General features: G+C 52.4%; 2 protein-coding genes across 7 annotated transcripts in view; one reads left to right on the forward strand and one right to left on the reverse strand.

Moving 5' to 3' along the window:
- Positions 1 to 25,779, reverse strand: KYAT1 (kynurenine aminotransferase 1). 5 transcript variants are annotated; one of them, XM_037037010.1, is made up of 14 exons: positions 25,652 to 25,741; positions 11,715 to 11,909; positions 8,921 to 8,979; positions 6,208 to 6,358; positions 4,119 to 4,268; positions 3,952 to 4,038; positions 3,624 to 3,749; positions 2,277 to 2,397; positions 1,924 to 2,000; positions 1,704 to 1,793; positions 1,415 to 1,601; positions 1,249 to 1,328; positions 640 to 726; positions 1 to 543 (listed from the first exon to the last, which is right to left on the reverse strand). In XM_037037010.1, the coding sequence occupies exons 2-14, from the start codon at positions 11,808 to 11,810 to the stop codon at positions 478 to 480; spliced, it is 1,377 nt and encodes a 458-aa protein (XP_036892905.1). In that variant the 5' UTR covers positions 11,811 to 11,909; positions 25,652 to 25,741; the 3' UTR covers positions 1 to 477. The 5 variants fall into 5 exon arrangements, with proteins under 5 accessions (XP_036892905.1, XP_036892908.1, XP_036892907.1 ...); XM_037037013.1 differs by lacking the exon at positions 6,208 to 6,358; XM_037037012.1 differs by lacking the exon at positions 11,715 to 11,909 and having other exon boundaries at positions 25,652 to 25,736.
- Positions 25,501 to 27,704, forward strand: part of LRRC8A (leucine rich repeat containing 8 VRAC subunit A) — a 31,108-nt gene continuing 28,904 nt past the window's right edge. Inside the window, exon 1 of one of the 2 annotated variants that reach the window (XM_037037008.1) lies at positions 25,501 to 25,695. The gene's annotated coding sequence lies outside the window, so the exon portion shown is untranslated. Of the gene's footprint in view, positions 25,696 to 25,877; positions 26,005 to 27,704 lie in introns of those variants that run through there. The other variant, XM_037037007.1, reaches the window with a different exon arrangement.

Raw genomic sequence — 27,704 nt, forward strand, 5'->3', positions numbered from 1 at the left:
GAAGTTTAAATAACTTCAAATTTTATTATGGGCAGAAAGTACTGGCTGCATCCCAAGGTCAAGTTTAGATAAGGAGGGGGGGGGTTGCCAGAGCCTTGGCTGGGGCCAGTGCAGGGCTGGGGTCAGAGCTGGGACTCCAGGCCAGTACACTGTTGGGCTCTGCCCAGTGAGTCCCGGCCAAGTCTGGTGAGGCCAGAAGGGACCCAATAGCCTACAGCCTGACCGAGGGAGGAGCAAAGGAAAGGCCTAGGTCAGGTCAACAGAATGGTAGGCACCAACAGAATGGTAGGCACCATGGAGGCGTGCCCCTGACTCCTCCAGGACTCAGAAGGGCTCTTCCCTGGGGACATTCTGTGTCACAGAGGAGGGGTTCACCAGTGCCATCTATCCTTAACCTGGGAATGACTAAATCTTGGACCAGGAGCTCTGCAGAGCACGCAGGGACCAACCAGGCTCGGCTCGGCTGAGGGGGTGATGTCAGGCCCCGAGCTCATCCTTCCACTCCTGCAGCTTCTTGTCCATGGCCTGGAGGGTGGATTCGTTCTGTGCCAACACAGACCGGTCCCCGTTTCTCCCTGCTCCGCCAGCGGGCCTTGGGAAGCTGGGGGAGGCCTTCCCACCCCCAGCCCTGTCCTTTACCTTCACAAAACAGAAGCGGATGTAGTGGTCGAACTGCTGCTGATGCTGCGCGCTGTAGAAGACGGAGACCGGGAGGGCCACCAAGCCCTGGGGAAGAGGAAGCCCAAGCCTCAGCAGGGCCTCACGGCCCAGCAGGCCTCGGCTCCTGGGGGCACAGAGGTTCCGAGATGGTGCAGGGGGAGGAGAGTTGCTTCAATGTGGCACCTCCCAGGGTTCTGTCAAGATCAGAGGGAAGGACTCCCAGGATGTCATCCCAAGTCCCTCCTGTGTATAGACAGCACATGGAGGCCAAGGGAGGGAGGGGTCAGGGCAGAGCCAGAGAAGCAATAAGCCTTAGAATCGTATCTCCAACCCGGATGACCTCGCAGTGACTAGGCCAACTCCACTGTATGGATGGCAAGATCGAGGCCCCGAGAAGCCAGGAATTCTTTCCTGCCAGCCCACTCAGCACCTCTGTGCAAATTACACAGGCTCCCCATTCCTCGAAATGGGTGCAACCCTGTAGCAGGCCGGTGGCAGGAGCTGGGCTGCGTTTTGGCCCATCAGCACCCAGGAGCAGCGCGAAACCTGAGAAACCACATGCACGGGCCCTGGCCCAGGCCCAGCCACCTTTTCCTTGATCATCCACTTGATGAAGCACTTGTCGAAGGGCTCGTCCGCAGCACCAGGCAAGTCAGGAATCTTGTTCCCTGGGGGGCAGAGGCCATGCTAAGCCTGGGGCAGCCCCCCCCCCCCACACCCCCACACCCTGCCCTGACCAGCCAGTCCCACGCACTGAAGTCTGAGATGTCTGCCAAGAAGAAGTAGCTGCCCTGCGGGTTCATGGGCCGCAGGCCCACCAACTGCACGCTCCGCACCATGTGGTTGCGGCGGCGCTCCATGTCCCGTGGGAACTGCACGAAGTAGCTGCTGGGCTGGCCGAAGTGCTGCTGCTCCCGCTCAAAGCTCTGGGCTACTGCGGCCTGCGGGGCAGGGGAGGGACCAGCAGGTCGGGCTAACCTGCCCCTGGAGCCGGCCCCTGGCCCTCCCCTTCCCCCTCGCTACGGTTCGGGGGACCCCCTCACCTGCGCCTGCGTGGGACAGTGATAGACAGAGTTCTGGTGCACTGTGCGCAGGTGCCTCAAGAGAGTATCTGGGCCTAGGACCCAGCCCACCTACACCAGAAACACAGGTAGCAGGTGAGGCCTTTTAGGGCCTGGCTGGAGGCCGCCCCTATTGCCAGGCCACCTTTCCTGCCAAGGGTCACAGCGGGTAGGGGTGGTCCCCCCAACCTTGTCGACTCACCTTCCAGCCGGTGGCACTAAAGGTCTTGCCAGCGCTGCCAATGGTCAGGGTGCGTTCCCACATGCCAGGGAGGCTGGCTGCCCAGGGCCAAAGAGAGCAGCTGCTGAGATGGGGGCAAGGGGGCACTAAGCCCCAGTGGGCACTGGGAACTCTGACTCCTGCTAAGCTATTCACAGGACTTATTCCACATTGGCCTCATGACAACCCTGGGGGCAGGTGCCCTGTGCCCCCCTCTTTTCAGAGAGGGTAAGCTGCTGCTCCGGGTCACCTGACCTGTGTGGCTCCGTACCCCTCGGCCTGCACTGACTCCCAGATGGGGCGGGGAGCAGGGTGCCCGGGCCAGCTGGGCTCACCAATGCTGATGTGTTGGCACCCATCGAAGACCAGCCACTGGTAGACCTCGTCGCTGATGCACAGCACGTCATGCTCCTGGCACAGGCGGGCCACCAGCTCTACTTCTGCCCTGGAGAACACCTGCAGGGACCGTCCCCAGAGAGGCCTGCTCAGATAAGCCCAGTGCTAAGGGCTTTTCTGCCACCTCCTGTTGTATGCCCTCCACGCTGGCCTCATGAAGTTGGTTGTGAGGTGATAGAAATACATACACTTTGGACCCTGCCCCTGGCTCCAGGCGGCATGGAGGTCCTGGAACCTGTGGGAGTCCCTAAGGCTCGAGAGCACTAGAGATGCCTTTTGCTCTAATGAGGCACCTCTGGGTGGGCTCCTGGATGGGCTGGTCACCAGAGACCAAGCTGGAATTAGAAGCTTGGGGTTTCCAGCCTGACTCTTCTAGGAAGGGGAGAGGGACTGGAAATGGACTTAATGATTGGTCATGCCTATACAATGAAGCCTCTGTAAAATCTCAGCACTATGGGGTTCAGGGAGCTGCTGGTCAGCGAGCACACCCACCTGGGAGGGTGATGCACCCTGACTCCCTGGGACAGGCTCTTGTGCTTGAGCTCCTCCCAGACCTGGCCCTGTGGGTTTCCATCTGCTCCTTCGTCACACTCTTCAGTAAAGTGGGAACCTTGGGTGTTTCCCAGGCATGTAAGCCGCTCTAGCCAACTTATTGCACCCAAGGAGGGGGTTGCGGGGAGCCGAGATTCGCAGCTCATTGGCCAGAAGCACAGGTGCATTGGTGACAACCTGGACTGGAGACTGGCATCTGAAGTGAGCTGGGGACAGTCTTGTGGAACTGAGCCCTTGACCTGTGAGATTAGATGCTATTCCCAGGAAGACAGGGTCAGAAGTGAATTAAACTGAGTTGGATTGTCGGACCGCCAGTTGGTGTTACAGAATCGCCTGGTGTGGGGAGAAAGCCTACGCAGCTGGTGTCAGAAGGCTTGTGTGACAGTGTGGGAGACACACAGGGGGAGACTAGGTTGTCCTTCCCATGGGTTTGTCACGTTCCCACTTTACAGATGAGAAAACACTCCAAGAGGTGAAGTCACTGTCTCAGGGTCATGGTCATGGGGAAGTAAGTATGGAGGCACCTGGCTGCTCCACCGCTTCCCCTCATACTTCTCCTGGGGACTGCTGCCCCTGCCCCAGAGGCCTCTGGGAGCCTGGTCCTCACAGCTCATCACAGGTAGCCCTCCCACTTCACCGAGAAAGAAACCAAGGCCCCCAGGCAGCAAATCAGTGGCAGAGTGGGGACCTGAACCCATTTCGGAGGGGTCCCCAGAAGGAGGTTTGCCAGGTACCTTTCCCAGGGGGTTGTTGGGCGTGTTGAGGATTAGCATTTTGGTGCGAGATGTAAACTTGCTGGCCAGCTCCGTGGGGTCCAGCTGCCAGTTGCTGGAACCCAGCTCCCCATTCTGGGTAGGGGTCTGCAAGAAGCAGGGCAGAACTTACTCACCTGCTATTCAGGGCTAGGGATGGGGCCCTCCGCCCCTCCGCACCCCCACCAGGCATCTGTCCCCATCCTGGAGAAACTGGCCTCCTTCCCGTCCTCCTTCCCCACCTCCCAGGCCCCACGGGAGCACACTCCTCGGACCCCTCCCTCCACCTGCACCCATCCAGCATTCTCACCGGCTTCAGGGGCACAAACACAGGGCGACCCCCCGCCATCAATGTCATGGTCTTGTAACAGTCAAAAAAGGGCTCGAGGATGATGACCTGGTACAAGGGTCAGATTAGCTGGGTTGGTATCATGCTGACCCCTCGCCCCCACCCAGCCCAAGCCTTGCCCCACTCACCTCATCTCCTTCGTCCACCAGGGCCTGGAAGACTGTGTGCAGGGCCCCATACGCACCCACAGTCACCAGCACGTCCTTGAAAGGGTCTATCTCCTGTCCCAGCAGCTTCCCAAAGAAACTTGCCAAGATCTTTGTCAGTGGTGGGTAACCCTGCCGGGACAGCTGGGGTCAGCCCCCCGGCTCAGCCTGGGCCCACCCTCCTGCTCAGCAGCACCCAGGCAATTCCAGCACCAGTGGCAGGCCTGGGGCAGAGCCAGCTCCTGCAGGGTGGTCCCTCCAGGTCCCCCACAACACTTGTCACAGGGCCTGTGCTGCAGTGCCAGGCCCTGTGCCCAGGGCTGGGTAGCCAGAGAGTGCATGCCTTCACGGGGCAGAGCCCAACACAGCCCAACAAAGCTGCAGAGCGGGGCGACTTGACACCTCGAACACCTTTTAGGTTAAAGGAACACATTCACGCCATCGGGTCATCCCAGCAGCCTTGCAAGGAAGGCACCATTTCATCCCCATCACTTGGCAGGCAGAACCGCAGAGGCCCCCGCGGGAAGGAAGTGACTTGCTCCAGGTCATACACAGTACAGGTGCAGGAATAGGGTTTTATGCCGCAGCTTTGGAAAGGCCCCTCGGGCTTGGAGAGGAAGATTGGATCTGCACCTTGTTTGCTGAGGAAGCTTAGAAAACACTCAAGGCAAAGCCTGGTGACTGAAACTGAAGCTCGAGAGTTGAACTAAATAATTCACTAAGCCAGATGTGACCACATAAAAACGAAAAGTATCTGTACAGAGAAACAGACCATGAGCAAAGTTAAAAGACAAAGAGAAAAAATGCTGCAATGTAAGAAAAGCAGGTAAGGTATTTAATATATAAAGAGCTCTTACAAAGCAACAAGATACAGATACCCACCCAAATGAAAAAATGACGTAGGTCACGAAAGAGAAAGTGCTGACACCTGATGTGCATACAAGAGAATAACAATCGAAGAATAGCAAAGTAACATTGAAATATTGCCATTTTATGAGAAAGTAATGTCACTATTAGCAGGTATTAAAAAGACTGACACGGCCCATGGTTGGCAAGAGTGAGACAAATGATTCCTCTCTTTCACCCAAAGAATGGACGTTCCTGCCAGCTCGGAGGCCGGTCTGTCCGTAGCAATGTGAAGACCTTAGTGGAGGTGATGCGACAATACCTATCACATGCTTAAATACACCCCAGCTTTGATCATCTAGTTTTGCTTCTAGGGATTTATCTGAGAGGAGCACTCACATACATGTACAGAGATGTGCTCACAGAGCTGTTTGTTGCGACACTGCTTATAATAATAAGGTATCCAAGCCAGTCCAGCAGAGCAAGGCTGGTTAAGTAAACCACAGCATAGCCAGGCAATGGAATACTATGCAGCCATTAAAAAGAGTGAGGCTATTGTGACCTGGAAAGTTGTCCCTGACCTGTTGTTTAGTGCCATAAACAAGTTACAGAATGTTATTTATGGTATGAGTCCATTTGTGTTAAACCCAACTCTTGGGTAAGTATATAGGCATGCATGTGTGTTTTTTATGTAAGCATTTTTAAAAGTTAAAAGTTTAAGTCTGAACACTCTAAGAAAAGTAGCAGACTGTCAGCAGGGTTATGTAATGGATGATGGAATTGGAGGGAGCATCGTTCCTGACAATTCTCATGCATACCAATGTTTAAGAACCGCTGGTCTACTCCAAGGGTTGGCAAATGTTTACAGTGTGAGCCTTTACAGAAAGAGTTTGCTTTGAGAGTCAAATCACAATAATTGCATGTCTCCATCAGTAGCCTGTCTTTCATGGCTTGGCATAAGTGTCACCTCCCCCAGGAAGTCTTCCCTGATCTTCCCTTCTTCCTGCCCCATTCTTCTCCCTCACAGCATATCTGCTGACTTTGCTTTTTGTTTTGTTTTTGTCTGTTTACATTTTTGTCTTCCTTTCCCCAGAGCCTGAAACAGGACAGACTCAGTGATCACTGAACTACAGCTAGACTGAATTCCCTGGGCTCTGCCCCTCCCTCCCCCAGGGCCTCCTCAGAGGCCTGTGTCCAGGGGCCCAAGTGCAGCTGGGAGACTCACAAATCCCCTGGTATACTGGTTGAGCATGAAGTCACCAGTGACAGCTTGCCGAAAGGCTTCCACGGCAAAGTCTGGAGGCGGGAAGTCAGGGAAGCCTTGTCCCAAATTCACAGCTTCTTTATACTGAGAGGTCAACTGGGACAGCTCCACCCTGTGGGATGCAATGAATGGAGAGTTGGCACCAGCCCAGCCCTCTTCCCCACCTCGGACTTCTGCCTGTGTCCAGGGCAGGCGAACAATGCTCTGGGCTCCTTCTAGAAAAACTGGACGATGAGAATCTGCCCTGGCCTGAAGATCTGAGTCAGGCTCATAACTGGCCCCATGCTTTTCAATTAGGTAGGCCAGGCACTGCGCCAAATGCATGTCTCAGCCCAGGGGCTTTCAGATGTTTCAACCGTGACCCACAGTAAGCAACCATCTTTACGGCAGAAAGCCTGCAGAGCAGACGTGCGTCACAGGATCCTTCTGCGTGATCTAGTTCCATTCCGGTCTGTTCCTATCCTATTCAATTCTTTAGAAGTACTCGTTGAGCAATGCCCCGCAGTGGATTTCATGACCCATGCATGCACCTGTCACCTCCAGTTTGAAATGCTTGCTCCCGTAACCTTCCTGATGTCTACAAGGTACATCCTATTCCAGAGTCGCAGTGGGAATGGAGAAGCTGGGGTTGGAGGGACCTGTCCAGCTAGTGCCCAGCACGATCAGCCTGTCATTCCACAGCTGTCTTCTGGAGCAAAGCTGATGCTGTTGGTCATTGCCCTGGAGAGACTGGGGCCCCACCAGCCCAGCCATCTGCCTTCTCTGGCCCTTGACAACCTTTCTTCTGGGCCTGCCTGGTGTCTGCCTCTTCAGGGAAACTGGGCGAGAGGGTGAGAAGCTGGATGAGGAGGCTGGTGTGGGGCTCCAGGTTGGCTGGGGGCAGAGGACTCAGGCTTGGCCAAGTTACGCTTTCATGATTAACTATCGTTACGTCCAGAGTCAGTCACTTTCTCCCCAGAGCTCCACAGGGAACTGCTGAAGCTCCTGGCCACTCCTAGAGAGGCCAGTGACCTGTCCAGAGTCACATAGCAGCTCCTGACAGTATCGAGGTGCAAAGTCCGCTGGTGGTTAGTCCACAGCGGTGACCGGGACAGGGGGACAGGGGCCCCACTCAAACACCGCAGAGACCGGCTGCCCCCCGGCCTGGGCCTGTAGGGTCCTGGTCCTCAGGCCACACCACCCTGGGGTCAGCAGGAACCTGGAGCCTCTTTCCCTCTGACTCTTGTGGCCTTGGTCCCTACATTGCCCCCCAGTCCCATGCATGCTCCCCAGGCCCACTGCCACTCTGCCGTGCCTGTGCCTGAGACTTTCCTCTCTTGGCCTCTGTCCCCTCTGTACATTGAGGGTGGCTGGGTTCCAGAGCCTGCCAGGTCTGTGAGTCAAGACATATTCTTGCTGCCTTTCCCAGCCCACCGTCCTCATCATTCCCCGTTCTGAGTTGCACTTCACTTTGTCTGCAAAACGGGTCACCAGGCTGCCCAGCCTGCGTCCTGGAAGGACAGAGGGTGGCGGCCTGAGGATCAGGGCCCTGGAGCCCCAACGTGGACCTCAGCCAGTCTCTACGGGGCATTTGGGCCTGGGTCCCCCATCCTAAACACCACAGAGCATCGAAGAGGATGCGGGGGGGCACATATTCGCAAAACACAAAGTACTGTCCGTGAGGGGAGCTTAAAAGAAACAATTGCCCATGTTTTATAAAAACAACAGCCAACAATGTATGTTATTTCGTTTTTTCTAGCACCATTTATCCCCCTACAGTACCCCCCCCTCACTCCTCAGCCCCTGCACTCACCACACTGCTGTCCGTGTCCACGAATTCTTTCTTTCTTTCTTGTTCAATCGCTCCCCCTCAGCTCCCCACCCCCAACAGCTGTCAGCCTGCTCTCTATGCATCTGTCTCTGTTTTGCTTGTTAGTTCAGTGTGTTCATTAGAATCCACATGTGAGTGAGATCATATGGTACTTGTCTTCCTCTGACTGGCTTATTCCACTCAGCATAATGTTCTCCAGATCCATCCAGGCTGTCACATAGGATAAGATTTTTGTCATTTTTACAGCCAAGGAGTAGTCTGTTGTGTGACTGTACCACAGCTGTTTTATCCACTTGGCCCAGGCCAAGGTCAGATGTGGACCAGAAGGTTATAGGACCTCCCTTGCATGCCCTTCCGCGGCACCCGTCCTGTCACTGGGAGCAAGGGCACCTGCCCTTCCGTACTGAGAACAAGCTGGTGAAGGGACGAAATTCACTTCAGCAAAGGCCCGGTGAAGAGCCGCCTGCACCTTACCTTCTTGGTTTGGCTTGTCTTGCTCCTCAGTGCACGTGAAACAGAGTCCCCGGAGGCCGGTGCCTGGGTAATGGCTGTTGCTGTCACACTCACTGTATTTTGTCTCGTCCCCTCAAAGGCCGTTAGATGGAGAGATGATTATCTCCATTTTGCAGCTGGTGAGCTGGGGCTCTGGGCAGGGGTCAGTGGCCCCAGGGCCGGTGCCAAGCAGGGTGAAGCTGAGATTGAACCCAAGCCTGCTGCTTTGGGTCTTGCCTCTCGTGGGCTGTGGCTGCCCATCTGACCACCCTGGGTACCACTGAGTTCCTACAAACCTGGGGACCACCAGCCGTGTCCTTCCCATACCTGAGGCGACACCCCCCCACACCTCCCCAGCCCTGCCCAGCTCACCATGGGTTGTAAGCGATACTGTCCAGCCTTCGAGCCTGCAGCTGTTTGGCCATGGTGGGCTGGAGACAGAGCAAATGGAAGGTCAGAGTGGAGGAACTGCCATGGTCTGGGTCCGAGAAAGAGAGGCAGCAACCTCCCTCACTCTAACACAGCCCCGGGAAGAGGCCGAGATCCCAGAGAGCAGGGTTCCAGCCCCCTCCCCCAGCCTGGTTCTCCAGGTTCCAAGGTACAGCCCCAGTCCTATCAAGTTTCCATCCAACTAGGGGAAGGCTTGCAGCTGAAGAGGCAGGGCAGAGGCTGGGGGAGGCAGGGAGCAGGGAAAAGGTCGAGGGGCAGTGGCAGCAGCAGCTTCAGTGTGCAGAGGACTGGCTGGCTCTTCCATTCATGCTGGGTGACCCTGGACAGGTGATTTAGCTGCTCCTGGTCTCAGTCTCCCCATCGTTATATAACAGGAGCAGGGATTTTGGGGTCCCTCGGCAGCTTTGATAAGTCTTGTGGCTGGCCGGTCTCTAAAGTTCTGATTTCCTCGGCCACCTGCTGTGGCTGACAGTGGGCCCTGGTTCTCACAGTCTCTGTTCCCACAACATCCCTATCAGAGGTGACTCTGATAATCTCCATCTGAGGATGAAGACATGGGGTCCAGAGAGGTTCAGGGACCTGCCCAAGGTCAGAGGAGGAGACAGCCAGGACCCTGGCCAGGGTGGCAGCAACAGCAGGGTTGCCAGCACCAGCGGCTGGGGGACTATGTGTATATGGGCCAGGTTTTTCCAGAGCCTGGGGATCCTGCCAATGCAAGCAGTTCAAAGAGAGCCCCACATGGGGACTGGCACCTCGTGGGAGCTTTGCTGACATTCTCTCCCTTCACTGAATCCCCGATGAGCATCGCCAGGCCAGGCACTCAGTGTATATCAAAAGAATTTAATTTTGAGCCCTGGCTGGTGTGGCTCAGTGGACTGAGCACCAGCCTGTGAACCAAAGGGTCACCGGTTCACCTCCCAGTGAGGGCACACGCCTGGGTTGTGGGCCAGGTCGCCAGTAGCGGGTAAGTGAGACACAACCACACATTGATGTTTCGCTTCCTCTCTTCCCTGCTCTAGAAATAAATAAATAAATAAATAAATAATCTTTTTAAAGTTTAATTTTAAAAAAATGTATTGATTTTAGAGAAAGGGGGATATATAGAGAGACATTGATTTGTTGTTCTCCTTATTGATGATGCGTTCAATGGCTGATTCTCTTTTTTTAAATTTACTTATCTTCAGAGGGGAAGGGAAGGAGAGAAGGAGAGAAATATCAATGTATGGTTGCCTCTCATGCGTCCCCTGCTGGGAACTGGCCTGCAACCCAGGCATGTGCCCTGACTGAGAATCCAACCGTGGTTTGGTCCACAGGCCCGTGCTCAATCCACTGAGCTACACCAGCGAGGGTGAAAATGGCTGATTCTTGTATATGCTCTGACTGGATATCAAACCTGCAAATTTGGAGTACCGGGATGATGCTCTAACCAGCTGAGCTACCTGGCCAGGCCAAAAATAAAATGAGTCCTGACTGGTGTGGCTCAGTGGGCTTGGCGTCGTCCTGTAAACAGGAAGGCTGCCGGTTCAACCAGGCTGCCTGGTCAGGGTACGTGCCTGGGTTCCGGGTCATGTCTCGGGTCAGGGACGTGTGAGAAGCGACCAATTGATGTTTCTCCCACACATCGATATTTCTCTCCCTCTTTTTCCCTCCTTCCCCCTCCCTCTAAAAATAAATAAATAGAATCTTTTTTAAAAAAAGTCTAAAATGAGGGGATCCCTGCCAGGGAAAACTATGTTACTACCAAAATGTCAACCATCAGTGATTACTTTTGGTTAACAGATGTTTTTTTCCTCTCTTCCTTACAATTTTCTTATTTTCCAAATTTTCTTTTTCTAAAAAACTTTATTTATTGATTTGAGAGAGAGAGAGAAACACTGATTCACTGTCCCGCCCATCCACGCACTCACTGGTTACTGCTGTGTGTGCCCTGACCGGGAACTACCAGCAACCTTGGTATATCCAGACGGCACTCCAACCAACTGAGCTACCAAGCCAGGGCCAAATTTTCTAAAATAAATGTTTCATTTTATTTTAAAAAACTATTTTATTTATTTACTTTTTAGAGAGGGGATGAGAGAGGGAGAGAAACATCAATGTGTGTGGTTGCCTCTTGTGCACCCCCAGCTGGGGACCTGGCCGCAACCTAGGCAAGTGCCCTGACTGGGAATTGAACCTACAGCCCTTTGATTCACAAGCTGACACTCAACCACTGAGCCACACCAACCAGGACTAAATGTTTTATTCTTATAATTAAATATGTGGGGGGTTGGGATAGGAAAGAGTAAAGGGGTACAGGGGCACAGAGAGAGAAAAAAGAGGCAAAAGAGTTTAGGAAGGAGGTGAAAACAATGAGGGTACCCCAGAAACGTGACATTCAAAGGAATAGCCTTCAATATGTCACATAGCAGTTAGATGCCCGCTTTTGGGCTTATGTGTAATGTACTCATTCAGCCAACATTTGCTGAGTACTGACTGTGCACCAAACAAACGTGGGCTGGACACAGGGCGTGATGGGGAGGCACCAGCACCAAGCAACCATTCAGAGGCAGAGCTACAAGTTCTAAATTAGAGTCAAGGGCAAAGGGGGGGTGGGGAATGTATTCAGGGTGCAATCAGGGAAGGCTTCCTGAAAGACGGGGCCCATGAGAAGGTTTAAAGTCAGAACCAAGCCAGATCCCAGAGGCCCTGGGTCATGGAAGCGGCAGAATGCACTTACGGTTTGGTGCAAGTGCCGGCTGAGTGAAGCTCCAGCCTTCTTTCTCCGGAGGGACCCCAGCAAATGCAAGCAGATGGCTGCTGAATTCCTGAACATGCGTCCCAGAGCCGTGGGGCATTGACGACCTCTTGGTCCCAGAGCACCCTGGCCAGGAAAGGGCTCTGAGCCCAGCACTTAAGTCCTCCACACACGGCTCTGATAACAGTAATAGCAACAAGGGCTGATCTTCACTGGGTGGCCACCGTGTGTCAGGCACGGCGGTAGGTGCTTTGTTGCAGGGGTGTCCCCCAGGCCTCAGAACTACCTGGTGACACCTTCCCACCCCAGCAACCAGGAGTGACCCTTTTAAAATGTAAATCACCTTTAATGGAGGAAAAAATGATCTAGGTAAAGACCACGAATAGCCCCTAACATCACAGAGTCAACCCTACATTACATTCTGGCTCTGGAAACACACACGCCACCTGCCAAAATGAAATCTAAACCAAGTAAGGCCTCTGAGCACTAAGTAGCAAGGGACAAGAGACACCACAGGGATGCAGTCCCCAGATGCGGACTGATGGAACCTCTGCAGAACAAATGACCCTGTTCCTTCAAACAAATAAAATGCAAGGGGGGAAAATGTCTGGGGCATCATAGACTGAAAGAGACCAAACAGACATACAATTAAAAGACAAATGTCTTGAAAAACTGTGGAGGACTCATTGTACCCAACTGACTAAAGAAGCTACGGGAACTAAGAACGTGTGGCACCGGCGCAGGGACAGGCATAGAATCAGTAGAACAGAACTGAGAGTCCAGAATATAGGCTCTCACATTCACAGCCAACTGCTGTTCAATAAGATGTCCAGAAAGTTCCATAAGAAAAGAATGGTCTTGTTGACCATTTGTGTCAGGACGACTGTATACCCACGTGTAAAAGTATAAATTTGGATCCCTAACTAACACCATACACAAAAATTAACTCAGCGTGGATGATAAGCCTAAACGTAAAAACCAAAATTATATAACTATAAGAAGAAAACAGGAACACACCTTTGCGACCTTGAGTTAAAAGAGGGTCTCATCTCCAACACCGAAAGCACAGGCAACAGAAGAAGAAATAGAGAACTTGGACTTCATCAAAATGAAAAGCTCGTGCTTCAGAGGAAACCATCGAAAAAGTGAAAAGGCAACCCACCACAGTATGGGAGAAAACATTTGCAAATCATAAACTTGAACTTCTTCATGGGCATAGCAATGGCCAATAAGCACATGAAAATACGCTCAACACGAGCAGTCATTGGGGAAAAGTCGCACTGAGATGCAACTGCAAACCCACTAAGACGGCTGCTACACGGAGAAGATGAGTAATTATAAGCATGTTGAAGATGCTGACATACTGGGACCCTTGTACTTCCCTGCCCCTAGGCATGGGAAATGGAAAATACCCTAGAAGTTCCTCCAAATGTCAGATGTGGAGTTTGCCCTAGGCCCAGCAATTCCGCTCCCAGGTTTCTCCCTGTGAGAAATGAACACGTGTCCTCGCAACAACGTGTACAGGTATATCCATAAGCAGCATTATTCATAATAGCCAAAAGGTGGGGAAAGCCGAAATATCCATCAACTGATGCCCAGAATGGGACAAATCCATATGCCGGAATATCGATCGGCAAGAAGAGGGAACGGCATACGTGTTACAACATGGATGGACTGTGAAGCATTATGCTGAGCAACTGATCTTCCAAGAAGCCGGTCACAAAAGGCCACAAATTATATGGTTCCATGTCTAAGGAAGAACCAAATCTGCAGAGACAGAGAGGCAACCCATGACTGCCGTGGACTGGAAGTGGGCTGGGAGATATGCACTCTCAAGTATTCCCCTTGGCTTTGCTGGGACCTTCTGAGACCTGCAGTGCAGTCTGAGACTTCCTTCAGCTTTCCTTCCTTCGTCTTTCCTCCTAGGGGGTCAGAACAAGCCTCGAAAAAGCAGTGGGTGTACAGGGTTGGGGGTTGCTCTAGAGGACACCGTGGGCACCTGCCCAGTCCAAGGGTTAGCATCAGTAGCTAAATATGAATAAAGGAAGGGAGCAAAGGAAATCAGGCATTATTAATCATAATCAACTGCGAATCATAACCCTGCTTTGCTAGGAAGCTGCAGCACTTGTAGGTACCCCAAGGGATCGCAGCATTGCCCCCAAAGGGGATCAACTCCCCTCCCACCCCCGAATAGGGAGGAAGGACTGCCTTTGCTGCCCCTGTGGGGGGAGATGAGCACGTGTGCAATAGGAGCCAAGACAGCAACCACAGAGGCCTGTCAGTCTAGTCTAGAAAAAGGACCTGATTGGATAAGAGACACAGAACCTTGGAAGATCTAGGAAATAGACTGATCTGGGGAGGACCCAACACAAGGCCGGAAACCTTGGGAAGTGGACTGGTTAGTTTAAAGAAGCACCTGGTCAGTCCCAAGCCAGAGAGAGTATCAGCCGAACGAAGACGCTCCCGCTGCCCCGTCTCGTGCTCCGTAACACGCAATCGCCCAATTCCTTTGTGCGCTTTTCTCTCCAGAGCAACCATGCAGCCCTAGAAGCTGCTCTGCTCCTCCAGTAGCCACACCGACTCTAAGGGGGCATCAGCCAAGCCTGGTAAAGGACACAGCAGTGGCCAGCTGATGGAGCATAGCCGGGAGCTGGAATGAACTTTGATATGGACTGAACTTGGACATGGCACAGAATCTCTGGACACTGACCCTATTTCTGGGCCACATGAAGACAAAGTTGGGCTTTTTCCACAGTGGGACGGATGGGGCTGAGACATTGAGAACATGGGGGCAGCCTTCTATTTTTACCCAAATAAATTTTAGTACGCAGTAATCTCCCCTACGTGGGTCTCCCCTACGCGGGGCTTTCCTTGTGATCCCATGAAAAGAACCCGCTTGTACAAGCAAGATTAGGAGGACACTGTCTTGTAGCTGAGTTCCGGGTGGGAAAGGCGTGTCAGGCGGAGAGGATGTTGCAGAGACCCCGGGGTGGAAGGCAGCCAGGAGACTCCAGAGGCTGGCAGTCGGTCGGGCCAGAGTTCACCCTGTCATATCTCAGAATTGCGTCAGTTCTCAGGGACATCCGGCAGAAAACACTCCCTGATCCCTTCAGCTAAGCACCAGAGCTGGGAGCAACCAAGGGTCATGTGGTGATTACCAGAGGAGGGACACTCCACAATGTGTCATGTCAGGGGGTGGTGTTGGTGTCCTTCAGCCTCACTCAGGCAAGGACTCAGGGTCCAAGGCCAGGTCCGAGCCCAGTTAGTGCCCTGTGCCCGCTGTGTAGTCCAGCGGGCCTGCTTGCCCAGAACGGAGGGGTTTCTCGAGACATGATATTTGCAGTGCTAAAGTGGGGGCCATCCTGGGCAAACGGGGCTGGCTGGTTCCCCTAGGCTGGGAGAGTGCAGGGTTGGCAGCTCCTGTCCCAGGCCTCGTGTCCTGCTGTTATCAATCCCATGGGGGCCCTCTTGGCTGCCTCCTAACCACCAGGTTCAAAACCTGCACATGGCCCTGGCTGGTGTAGCTCAGTGGATTGAGCATGGGCTGCAGACCAGAGGGTTGCCAGTTCAATTCCCCGTCAGGGCACATGCCTGGGTTGTGGGCTGGGTTCCCAGCATGCGTCATGCAAGAAGCAACCACACATTGATAGTTCTCTCCTCCTCCTTCTCTTCCCCTCTCTCTAAAATAAAATAAAATAAAATATAAAAAAATAAAGAAAGGCTTAAAAAAAATCTGCGCGTGCCTGGTAGGGGCTGATCCTCTCTGACACCCTCGCCGACACCACTCTACATCCACCCTCTGTCCTTTCTCCTGAAGCAACTACACCTCCTCTGCCCCAGTTCTCGCCTTTCCCGTCTCTCTGGATTACAGTGTGGGAATCGTTTGAATACACTCGGCTCTAATTTGCTGGGCATTCACTCTGCACCAGGCCCTGTGGTAAGCGCTTCGCACACGTCTTTGGGCCCTTTCAACAGCCCAGGCCAGCAGGTGCTACCCTCACCCACTGTAACGGAACAACGATAAAATAACCACTAGCTTCATACCGAGCTCCTGGAGGTGGGAGGGGGGCCTGCACCACGCAGTGCCCAGCACAGGGCAGACACACTCCGACCAGACAAGTCCCTGCTCATGGCCCTCCCCCTCCTCTGCCACAGCCTCAGCCCCTCACCCTCTTTGGGCACTGTCAGCCCTTGGGGCTGGAGGTGGCCTGGGCCACCTGGCTCCACGGCGGGCCAGGACAGCCTGTGCCGGACAAGGATAGGCTTGCTTAGCCTGGTCCAGAGCTCGCCAGCTCTGGGGACTGCCCCAGAGCTGGGGACGGAAACGGGGTCAGGCTTTTGCCGCAGGAAACTGCCAGGGCGGTGGGGGGAGCGTGTGCCCAGGCGGGTCTGTGGGCCCTGGAGTGAGCGTCAAGCTGAAGGAGTGGTGCCCACCCAGGACCAGGCCCCAAGCAGACCCCTGGGGAGACAGCTGGAACACAGGCTTCGGTGTCACACGGACCTTGGCTGTCTGACAGAGGGAAGTCACTTTCCCTATCTATAAATCAGTAAACATAGGATGATTCATGGAAAGCACTTCACTTAGTGTGTGACACAGAAAAGGTGTCAACGACACGACTGCTGATAAAAGCAGGGTGGGTCCTTCATGAGTGCTCGCGGAGTTAGTGCAGTGAGGCCTGTGGGGCCAGGGGGTGGGGACTCCCCGAAGCTGCCTGGCAGGCTGGCTTCTCTATCAGACTCTCAGAAGGCACAGTGCCAAGGCCTGTGACTCTTTGAGGGGCCCACAGAAATGTCTGAATCTTCATTTATTTTGAAATAAGAAAATAGTAGAGGATACAATAATAATAACTACATAATCATAGTGAATTTAGCTTGGGTGATATTCATTTTTTTATATTCCAACAGAGTTGTAAAATAGAATTGTTTAAAAAATAGTTTACTTATTTATTTATTTTTAGAGAAAGGGAGAGAGAAAACAATGTGTGGTTGCCTGTCACACACCCCCACCTGGGCACCTGGCCCACAACCCAGGCATGTGCCCTGACTGGGAATGGAAATGGTGACCCTTTGGTTCACAGGCTGGCGCTCAATCCACTGAGCCACACCAGCCAGGGCTATAATAGAATCTTTATTTTCTAATGGAGAAAGGGGCCCATGAAAGCCTTACTGTGACCTTGGACATGAGTAAATCCACGTGCAGTTGGGACTTCATGTATAAGTATGAGCGTTTGCACCTGACCATGTGCACACACCTGTCTGTGAACAGGTGGATACAGTGGGGGCAGTTCCCAGGAATTCAAGGAGCAGGAAGAAACCACGGGAGTCCCAACAAAGAGCAGGATGGGCCCAGGTGGCCATGCGGGCTGCCCTCACCCAGCCACACCACCGGGTCCTGGACACCTGCGTTCACAGGCAAGGGACCTGTTATTGCTGTGGGCTGGTTGTTCCTGAAGCTGCCAGCAGGGGGCATGCAGAACCAGCCCTGTCTAGATTTTGGGATTGCCCCTCACAGGAAGATATTTGAGTTACATGAAAAATGCATGATTTCAAAACTTACTGCAAAGCTACAGTAATCAAAACAGTGTGGCACTAGCATAAGGACAAATGTGTAGAGCAATGTAGTAAAATTGAGAGCCCAGAAATAAACCCAGGCATCTCTGGCCAGCTGATTTTTGACAAGGGTGGCAAGATTATTCCATGGGGGAAAAATAATCTCTTCAACAAATGGTGCCAGGAAACTGCACAGTCTCATGCGAAAGAATGAAGTGAGACCTCTACCTCAATCCATTTACAAAAATTAATTCAAAAGAAATCAACATCCCTGACCAGTGTGGCTCAGTTCGTTGGGCATCGCCCTGCAAAGCGAAAGGTCGCAGGTTTGATTCCTACTCAGGGCACGTGCCTGGGTGGCAGGTTTGGTCCCTAGGCGGGGCACATACAAGAGGCAACTAATTGATGTTTCTCTGTCACATCAATGTTTTTCTCCCTCTCTTTCTCCCTCCACCCGAAATAAATAAGTTTTTAAAAAATGAGTCAACAGCCTCGATTACGTTCTCAATAATGTACTTGATGCACAACGGTTTTTAATCTCTATGAAGTCCAAACACAGAATTTACCTTATAACCTTGCAATTCCACTCCTAGGTATATACTGGGGAAAGAATGAAGGTGTGTGTTCACGTGGAAACTCAGTACTTATATTATCCACAGTAGTGAAAAGGCGAGAGCAACCCAACACCCTCCAGCAGATGGATGGGTGAAGTATGGCCGTACGGTGCAACCTTACTCAACCGTAACACGGAGTGTGCTACTCCCGTCCTTGCTACCGCTTGGATGAACCTCGAGAATGTTGCACTAAGAGAAAGAAGCCCCCCCTTCCTATGGTGTACCCAGGACAGGCAAGTCCAGGGAGTCACAAAGCAGATTAGTAGCTACCAGGGGCTAGGAGGGGGGGACGTGGAATGCTTAATGAGTGCGGGCTGTTTTTCCAGGGTTATGACAAAGTTTTGAAACTGGCGAGAGGCGGTGGTCACGCAGCACTGTGAATACACTGCACGCCACTGGTTTGCATTAATTATCCTTTCTGTCAGAACCACGTTTGTCATTTCTGTCAATAAATGTGCCATCACCGAGTTTCTCTTGCTGCACAGTTGCAGTCCCTAGAGGAGTGAGTGAATAGCCGCAGCCCCCACATGCCCACTGCCGGCTACGTCTTTATCGCTGCCTTCACGTTCGACTCAAACTTCACTCTCGGGACTGCCACCGTGCATTTCTCTGCACGCTTTCGTCTCTGCTGGCCAATCCCCTCTTTCGATGATCCATTTTTGTGAAATGTCACTTGCTGTCTGGATAGGAACTAAATAATATGCACGGTGGGCAATCGACGGCCGATTTCAAAAGCAGCAATGGGACTGTTATACTCACGTTATTCCGCAGCAGTCTGTGGACTGAAGCGCTAGCAGCAAAACCCACACTGCATCAACTACTCATAGTTAACACTACAAGGGCCCTGACCGATGTGGCTCAGTGGGTTGAGCGTGGTTCCACAAAGCAAAAAGTTGCCCATTTTATTCTGCACATGCCAGGGTTGCAGGTTCGGTCCCAGGTTGGGGTGCATGCAGAAGGCAACCAATCTATGTTTCTCTCTCATGTCAATGGCACATCACTGAACCTTTCTGAGAGTAATTTCTGAAATGTGAATAATGAGAGTGTGCCTCATCGAGAACTCAGTGAGATAACACACAAAATCACTTAGCGTGGCGCCTCGCAGGGTCGGTATTTGACACGTGTTCTCATCATTACTGTCACTTAAACGTCTGTCCCTGGAGAAGGGCTGCCACGCAGGTGGCTTAGGGGCTGCGGCAGCACTCAGGAGGCCAAACCTCCCGGGGGGCAGCAGATGACCCTTTGGCCCCCTTCGAGGGCAGCTTCCCAGGCACCTAAGGGCCCAGGCCACCTGCTGTCAGGCCAGGGGCTGGTGGCCAGTGGTCAGCGTCCTCCCCCAACATATGCCTCCATCAGCCCGAGCAGTTAGTTGCCACCTTCTCAGCCAGAGGCACAACTGGTGACTAAGAGGTGCATGACCCCTAGGCAAATGCCTCAGTGATGAATACTATGACATGAGCTGCACCTCCCATTGGACTGGCCACATACCTGCACTGATACCAGATAACCGTGATGGCCGCCTCCACCTGGCCTTTGGAGCAGGCCTGAGTCCAGATTCTGCAGTTTCCATGTTCCCACCTCATCTGAACATGTAAGTCTTTTGCTTTTGAACAGATGTCGCCCACCGTGCTTCAAGTCCAGCCATGCCCTCCAATCCGCTTCCCTGGCAGGCTCCAGCCCCAGCTCTGCCGGCTCTCTGAGGTCTTCTGTATCCACCCGTGCCCTTCTCTAAACTCAGAGAGCACCTACTATGTGCCTGACCTCTGTGCCAAATTCTCTAATCTTCACAACAGTCTACTAGGAAGAAATTATTGTCCCTGTTGTCTCTCAAGAGGCGAATGAACAAAGCTCACTCAGCTAGCTCCAAGAGCTGAGCTGGGATTCAAACCCTGGTCCACCTGTTTCCAAAGTCCAAACTCTTTCCCCCAAAATCCCTGTTTCAGGAGGTGGGTGCTGCTGCCTCTGTCTGCTCCTCTGCCTGCAGGAGACCATCAGCCCTTGGGGACAGCAGCCATGTCTCGTCCAGCCTCCTTCCTGCATGGCAGTTTGCAAGGCCAGGCAAGGTGAGTTGGCTTTGCAGGCTGGCCCCACATCCCAAAGTCCACTCGATGCAATGAGGACATCTGGTTCTAGTATTTCCGTGCGACAGAAGCGCCCTGGGCATTTCCGGCGAGTCAGTTCTGTGTCAGGCCGCTCTGGCCGGTGCCTAGAAAGCTGTACAGTGCTCCCGGGGCCCCCAAATGCCAGGAGTTCCCCAGTGACTGAGAAAACAGCAACCACGACACCCCTGGGGAGGGGTCACCCCATCTAGGCAAGGCCAGTCTGCTACTCAAACAATCACAGAAGAGGAAAGCCTGGACTCAGACTTGGACTTGGACGAAACGATCCTAGCTTCACTGTGAAGGAGCCATGGGACTTCAACTGCAGCAGCTATTGGACCTCAGCTCAGCTTCCTCATTTGTCCAGAGGGGACAATGACAAGGCAATCACCCACGGAAAGCACTGAGTGTAGGTCCTGGCCTACAGTGACCTGCAGTAGCAATATGACGGGAAGAGTTAAACCCGTAAGGCTTTCCGTAAAAATCAGTACACCAAGCAGGACAACAAAATCTCTTGTCAGATAATGAATCCTGGTTTTTGGGGGGGTGGGGATGGGGGGTTGGGAGGATCTAAAACCAGAGTCCCTAAAAGACATGTGTTTGGTGCAAACTCGTGGAGCCGATGGTTCTGTCCAGAGGGAGGCGGAGGCAGCCTGCCTGGGAGCCACAAGAGGGCTGACTTACACTCGGGTCTCCCTGGGTTTGGAACTGGCAACGGGGAAATGACTTCCGGAGCCCAGACTGCAGGTTCCCAGGTTTGTCCCAGGCAGAGGGGTTCGTGGGTGGGGACTCTGAGTGAGACACACAGTAAGCACCTCAACTCCTTGTGACTCCTGGCATGGAACCCAGATCCAAAACGGAAATCTCACTCTTTGGGACAGCTTTACCCATAAGAGACAACATGTGTGTATATCTACATAGTGCCTGGAACATTAGAGCAAGTCATCCCCACTTTACAGATGGAGAAACTTGGGCCCAAAGCAGGGAAATGACTTGCAAAGCCAGAGTCCTAGAAGAGCACACAAAAGCCCCATTGGTGAGGTCAACACTCGAACTGCTGTCCCAGGATGGGGAAGTGGGATGTGCCCCACGTCTTGTTACGCACTGTGACCCCTCCCATCTAAGTGCTAATCAGGCCAACCCTGCTTGGCTTCCAAGACCAGATGAGATGAGGTGTGTTCAGGGTGGTGTGGTCCCTGTCCCACTGCAGCTGGCGTGACTCTGGCCCGCTGGCTACAGAAGAGAAGGGCCACATCCAGCCGAGTGTCCAAGCACAATGGCAACCTAAGAACCCAGCTGAGGACAGACAGCCGGTGGCCTCCTGTGTGGACACCTTCATTCACATGGGCAGAGTGTCAGCAATTTGACTGCCATTCTGGGGACCAAATGAACGGGGGCGGGGATCAGTGTGAAGGACTTCCTCATTGCTCTCAGCTTTCCTGTGTTTCTTTGTCAGCCCCACCTGGACTATAAAATCAGGGCATTTGACTCCTTGAGACATGGAAGGTTAGGTGTGGGGTGCAGGGTGGGACCACAGATGTTGCCATGCAAAGGAATTCTCCAGGAGGAAAGAGCAACGCACACAGAAGCGGACTGTCTCTAACCTGCATGGTCTCCTATCCACCATTGATTTACCTGCAGGTATGAGGGAGTCTCTGCTTGAGCCTCTAGCCTGGCAATTTTGAACCTTTTTCATCTCGTGGCACAAATAAACTAATTACTAAAATTCTGCAGCACAGCGGAAAAAATATTATTTGCTAATTCGACAAAAATAGGTATAATTTCAACTTATTTACACCAAATGGCTATTGTGTTGGCTGTTTTGCTTTTTTTTTTTAATGTGACAATCTAAGGAAAGAGAGGTCAGTACCCCTGAGTAAATAGTCAGATACTGTGTGTTTTAAAAATTCCTGTTGTACCACCACACCTCTTGCAAGATGCCAGTTGGAAATGCCTACTCTGGCCTCATCACTTCTCCTTTCAGATACCTGCGCATCGTTCAGTCACAGATTAAAAGTGACCTCCTTTGAGAAGCCCTCTTTGACCACCCAGGGTTGAGCCAGGTGCTCCCAAGGCCTGACCTGCTACAACACCTGTCACAAATGCTAACTGCTGGGTTTCTGTCACCCTCTCTAGACCAAGTAGACCTTGTGGCGACCCTTGGGAGGCAACTTTCTTAATGTCTCTGTGCTTTACTTACTCATCTGTAAAATGGGGCTAATCTGCATGTTAAACATGAAGCAGGGCAGGTGGGACCACTCCATGTTTGTCATTTTTATAGGTGGGGGCATGGAGGCTCAGGATGGGACCTGCCAGGTCCACAGTGTCAAGGCTGGAAAGGGGCAAGCCCTGGAATCTCCAGTCTGGAATCTGCACTCCAGGGTTTGCATCCCACCCTGTCCCACTTGTTCAGTTAATAGGTAAGCAGCAGAAAGGTACTGGACACCTACTGTGTGCCAGGTCCCACACTGGCTATTGCATGGTTAATAATGAACAGAACTTGAGGTGGGGGTGGATAAGCTAGAGCTGGGGGCATTAACGTTAAATCCTCCTGGGCTCAAATTTCAGCCTCTCCACTTTCCAGCTGTGAGATACAGCTCAGGCCCCCAGCCTTTCCTCCTCCCTTCCTCCCTTATTAACAAGGAAAAAAGAGGAAGACCTCCCAGCAGGAGAGCTGAAACCAAGCACTGACTCAGCATCTGACCCATGAGGGCTATTATTATCTTCACTATCCTATTTTTACTCATTTATTTATTTATTTAAAAGATTTTATTTATTTATCTTTAGAGGGGAAGGGAAGGAGAGAGGGAGAGAAATATCAATATATGGTTGCCTCTTGTGCGTCCCCCTGTTGAGAACTGGTCTGCAACCCAGGCATGTGCCCTGACTGGGAATCGAACTACGATCATTTGGTTCGCAGGCCTGTGATCAACCCACTGAGCTACACCAGCCAGGGCTATTTATTTTTTTGTTTTTTAAAACCTTTCTTTTTTAAGTTTGTATTGAATTTACTGGGGAGACTTGTGTTAACACAATTATGTAGGTTTCAGGTGTACGATTCTATAACGCATTGCCTGTACATTGTATTGTGTGTTCACCACCCCAAGTCAAATCTCCTTCCATCACTACTTAGCCCCCCAATACTGTCTTCCAACTCCCCTCGCTTTCCCTCCGGTAATCACCATACTGTTGTGTCTGACTTTTCTTTCTTTTTCTCAATCCCTTCACCTTTCTCACCCAGCTCCCCAACCCCACCTCCCCTCTGACAGCTGCGGTCTGTTCTCTGTATTTTTCTGTCTGTTTTTATTTTGTGTGTTAGTTTATTTTGTTCAATACATATAGGCCTTGGCCAGGCAGCTCAGTTGGTTGGAGCGTCCTCTGGATACGCCAAGGTTTCCAGTTCAGTCCGAGGTCAGGGCGCACAAAAGAATCAACCAATGAGTGCTTAAATGAGTGGAACAACAAACCAATGTTTCTCTTTCCCTTTCTCTCTAAATAAAAAAATAAAAAAATTCCACATATAAGTGAAATCATATGGTACTTGTCTTTCTCTGACTGGCTTATTTCATTTAGCGTAATGCTCTCCAGGTCCATCCATGCTGTGACAGGTAAGATTTCCTTCCTTTTTTTTTTTTTTACCACTGAGTAATATTCCATTGTGTAAATGTACCAGAGCTTTTTTTATTCATCCATCTACTGATGGGCACTTGGGCTGCATTTTAACCTTGGCAATTGTAAATAACACTGCAATGAACATAAGGACGCATATGTTCATTGTAATTAGTGTTTCCAGTTTCTTTGGTGCCACGTCCAATGCTAACCAGGTTGGCTGACACAGTCACGGCTTGGGGACAAAGGCTTCACAGAAGCATTTTCTAACCATGTCGGTTGACACAGTCACGACTTGGAGATGACGGTTTCACAGAAGCGTTTTCCAGCAGGACGGACGTGGCATTAGTGGATTATGGTGTTGCTTTTATTCTTACTGTTTCTTAGTATTCTAACCTTTGCACTTCTGATAATTTGGAATCTCCTAGAATTAATGACCACTCTCAGAGAAAAAACAACAGTTGGCTCAAGTCCTAAGCAATATCACCCTGGCTGAATTAAGGCATCGTACTTTACTTATTTGTTCCTGTGAAAGCCACCCAAGAAAGAACAGTTCAGGGAAAAATATATATTCCCACAGAACTGCCTCATAGAATAGCAAAAACCCCTTTAAGAAAATAGCCTCTGATTGTCAAAGAGTTGTTAGAGTAACAGCCCCTCCTTTACCTTGAATAGGAATATATATCAGTTAGAATTAGACAGGCATAAAAACAGAAGAAGCTGGCTAGCTATTACAAACTAAGCACTTAGAAATAATTACAAAGGAGTTAGAGTCCACAGTATACCAAAAACATTTTAGACAGCAAGATATATAGCTAAGTGAGACATTACAAAGGCTTATAATGAATTTCCTAACCTCTGCTCGGTCTAAGCGTACCTGTTGCCCATGACAAATTCTGAGAACTTTAATAAACAGTAAGACATTCAAACTGTGTACATAGAACTATTTCAAATTGTCTGATTAATGGTTCTCCTGGTCAAAATAACTTTTGTTTAACATAAGTGAAACTATGGGAACTTTCATACTTTTCCTGGTTACCTTTGTATTGTTTCTACTTAACTAATCAAACAAAACACCTGCAAAATGTTAATCTATGCCAAAAATGAAAATATAAAAAATCAGTTTGTACTTGCAATAAGTGGAACAGTGCTTCACCTGCCTTTGAGCTGTGTAGCTGCCTGTTACCCAGCGCCGACGCCTACTCTCACCTGAGGGACCCTTAGATAAGCTGCGGCCGGACCGTGGCACTTTGGATATATTCCCAGAAGTGGAATCGCTGGGTCTTCACCAACTAATTTTTTAAAAAACCAAGCGATGAACATGGTAGTAAGTTCTGGCCCCTTGTTCAGGTACCCAGGGGCCCAGTTCTTCTGTCCGAGGCCACCAGTCACCACCTTCTTGTGCAGCTCACCAGACGACCGGCGCACACATCCGCAGACAAACTCAGCCCCACACACTTTCTTCTCACACAAACTGTAGCACAGATCAACGCTGTTCTCTTTGCCCCTCCAGCTTTTCATTTAAGGTATCTCACGCGTCGTTCTACGTTAGTGCACAGTGAACATGTCTCGTTTTAGTGGCTGCACTTTATGCCACTGTATAGATTACTGTTGGGTGTGGTTGCCGTTACCATGATCAATACGAGGTATTGATAAAGGCGAGGTAAAGGCGAGGACTAGAGATCCACACAGCTGCGGAGATGGAATCGGGGATCTGGTTCCAGCCCCGGCTCTGCCCAGAATTTACCCAATTACCTTAGACTCCATCTCTCCTATGTGTATTATAGCGGGATTCGGGGGAATGGGGGCAATGTGGGTGCAGGCAGGGCAAGCCAGGCGGGATCCAGTGTCAGAGTGCGGATCAGCGAAAAGCGCGCGCAATTTATTTCCGCGGGAGGCTTATGGTTGGGGGAAGCCCCTCTGCTATCACAGCAGCACCAAACGGTGCTAGTACTTTGGCACAATCCAGCTCGGAACCGGTTACCAGACCCTCCGTCCCCGGCACTTAACCTCGGGGCAACAAAGCTCAACAACACCAGCTACTCACCTCCGCCTCTGAGGCTTCAACCTGTCACCAAGGACTCCCGGAAGGTTAAGAGCCGGCCTTGCCCCTTTAAAGGTGCCAAGCCCCGGCTCCGCTACTTCCGCCCCCAAACAACATGGCGTCGGCATGGAGAGAAGGGGTTGAGGGCGGCGAAACAGATTCCCTCAAAAAGATGGCGACGCCCAGGCTACCGCCTTCGCGCCTTGGGGTGACGTCACTTCCGGGGCGGAGAAGGTTGAGTGGTGCAGTGAGGGACAAACAAAAGGAGGCGCCGGAGGGGCGCAGTGGCCGGTGGCGGGACTGTGCGGCAGGGGCCCGGGGGCTGCCCGCTGGGCGGCCGGACGCGGCGGGCCCAGGTGAGTGGGTGGGGTGGGGAAAGGGGCGCGAGCTGTCACCTCTCAAAACCCACTCCTGCACGCCCCCGTCCAGCTGTCCAGCTCCGCGCGTCCCGGCAGCTCTGGCCCAGCCCGCTAGGGCCGGCCCCCTGGGATCTCCCGCGGCAATTCAGTTCTGCCTGTGCCCGGTCTCCCCCTTCCCTCGGGTCTCTGGGACCGCACCCTCTTCCAGCGCCGCGGCGCGCGAGCCCCCTCCCTGGCACCCCGTGCCTCCCTGCGCTCTACTACTGGGAGTTTCCGCCTCGGCTCCCCCAGGTCTCCTTGTCATCCCCAGGGTTCCCCCAGATCCTCACTTCTGCACACACTTGCCCCTTCGTAGAGTTTCCACCTCTGGGCTCTCTTTTTACCAGCTCGTTTTCATTTTCAAAGGTTCCCCGTGCTCCCTTCTTCTAGGCTCCTGACCCTTCCTTTTCCCTTTGCCCCCCCCGCCCCCCCCAATGATCTGGCGGGAGAAGTGCCTGACTTGGGGGTAGGGTCCCTGGCTAGGCGCTTGGGGCCTATCAGGATTGGGGTCCCCGAGAAGACTGGTACTAGGTCTGGGGCCTCGAGCCAGATCTGATTAGGTCCGGGCTGGGCTGGTACCGCTATGGGTGAACTGGAGATCCGGCAGAGTTGGCTCCCAGGCTGAAGGAACACAGCCCCGGATCCTTGTGGTTCATGATGATTCTGCTCCTTTAGTTGAATCCTTCTTCCCCCTTGATCTGGAGGGGAGTGGACCAAGATCCGGCTAGTTCTCAGCTGATGCAACTGCTGCCTTTTTTGGAAAGTAGCAGAGGTGGTTGGGGGATGTCCACAGCCTCCCCCTGGTGGGGACCTGACTGAAAGGGTGGGGCCGTCCCTTGGTGACCACATTCTCCTGACCTTCCTCTTCCCTGCCTTACCCCAGGAGGCCTGTGGAGGATGAGGTGTGAGGATGAGGAGGGAGAGAGAGCTTGGGGAGGGAAAGGGGATTTGGGCCTAAATTGTGGAAGAAGGATTCGTGGAGAAGCTGGAAGCCTCCCGAGGGCCTGTTCCACCTTTTCCACTAGGAGTCCATGTAACCCCTGCCCGACTGTATCTGGAGCAGACAGACTGGAGGCAGAGAGGGGAGGTGTGCTGTTGGTGATCCTTCCTGTGAAGAACATGGAGGAGTGGGAGTTGGTTCAGAGGGACTGGGCAGTGCCCGTGGCTCATTCACATTGGCGTTGCCTTCATGAAGGTCAAGTCTTCCTCTGGCTCACCAGGGAGGGGCAAGGGCAGATGCCTTACACTGGAGGACTGGCTTTTGGAGAAGTGCTGGGCATGAGTAACATGGCCTCTGCCTCCCTGTCTTCCCAGGTGCAGAGACTCTGGGTTTGGGTCTAGTGCCCCTCTGCCTTCCAGGGACTATGGGACATGGAGCAGGGCCCCGCCAGAACTCACCCAGATGCTTTTGTACTCCACTCCTTGGGCACGCCCAGGAGGAAACGGTTTCCTTCGCAGACTTGGTGTGGCCTTGCTGCACGGAGGGGCTCGTGAGGGCTACCCCAAGTAGGTCAGAAGTCAGGGTTATGGCTGGACATTGGTTGCTCTTGGCCTGGCCTGGCCTTGCCTGGCCCTTGCTTGTAGGAGGGAAGGAATCAGCCTGATTCCTGACTCCTGAGAGTGCAGATGATTCCACGTTTTTACATGGGGACACTGAG

This window comes from Sturnira hondurensis, unplaced genomic scaffold (genome assembly GCF_014824575.4).
Source record: "Sturnira hondurensis isolate 20B ecotype Veracruz unplaced genomic scaffold, ASM1482457v3 Scaffold0022908, whole genome shotgun sequence".
Lineage (NCBI taxonomy): Eukaryota > Metazoa > Chordata > Mammalia > Chiroptera > Phyllostomidae > Sturnira > Sturnira hondurensis.

What these genes read in the sequence shown, in the direction of transcription:
- KYAT1 (XM_037037010.1), bottom strand. Translation starts at nt 11,810, where the DNA reads ATGTTCAGGAATTCAGCAGCCATCTGCTTGCATTTGCTGGGGTCCCTC. An exon ending in GCCGGCACTTGCACCAAACC is followed by an intron (nt 8,980 to 11,714) that starts GTAAGTGCATTC and finishes CTCTGTCTCCAG; the next exon opens with CCCACCATGGCCAAACAGCT. An exon ending in TGTTTGTGCCCCTGAAGCCG is followed by an intron (nt 3,750 to 3,951) that starts GTGAGAATGCTG and finishes TGCTTCTTGCAG; the next exon opens with ACCCCTACCCAGAATGGGGA.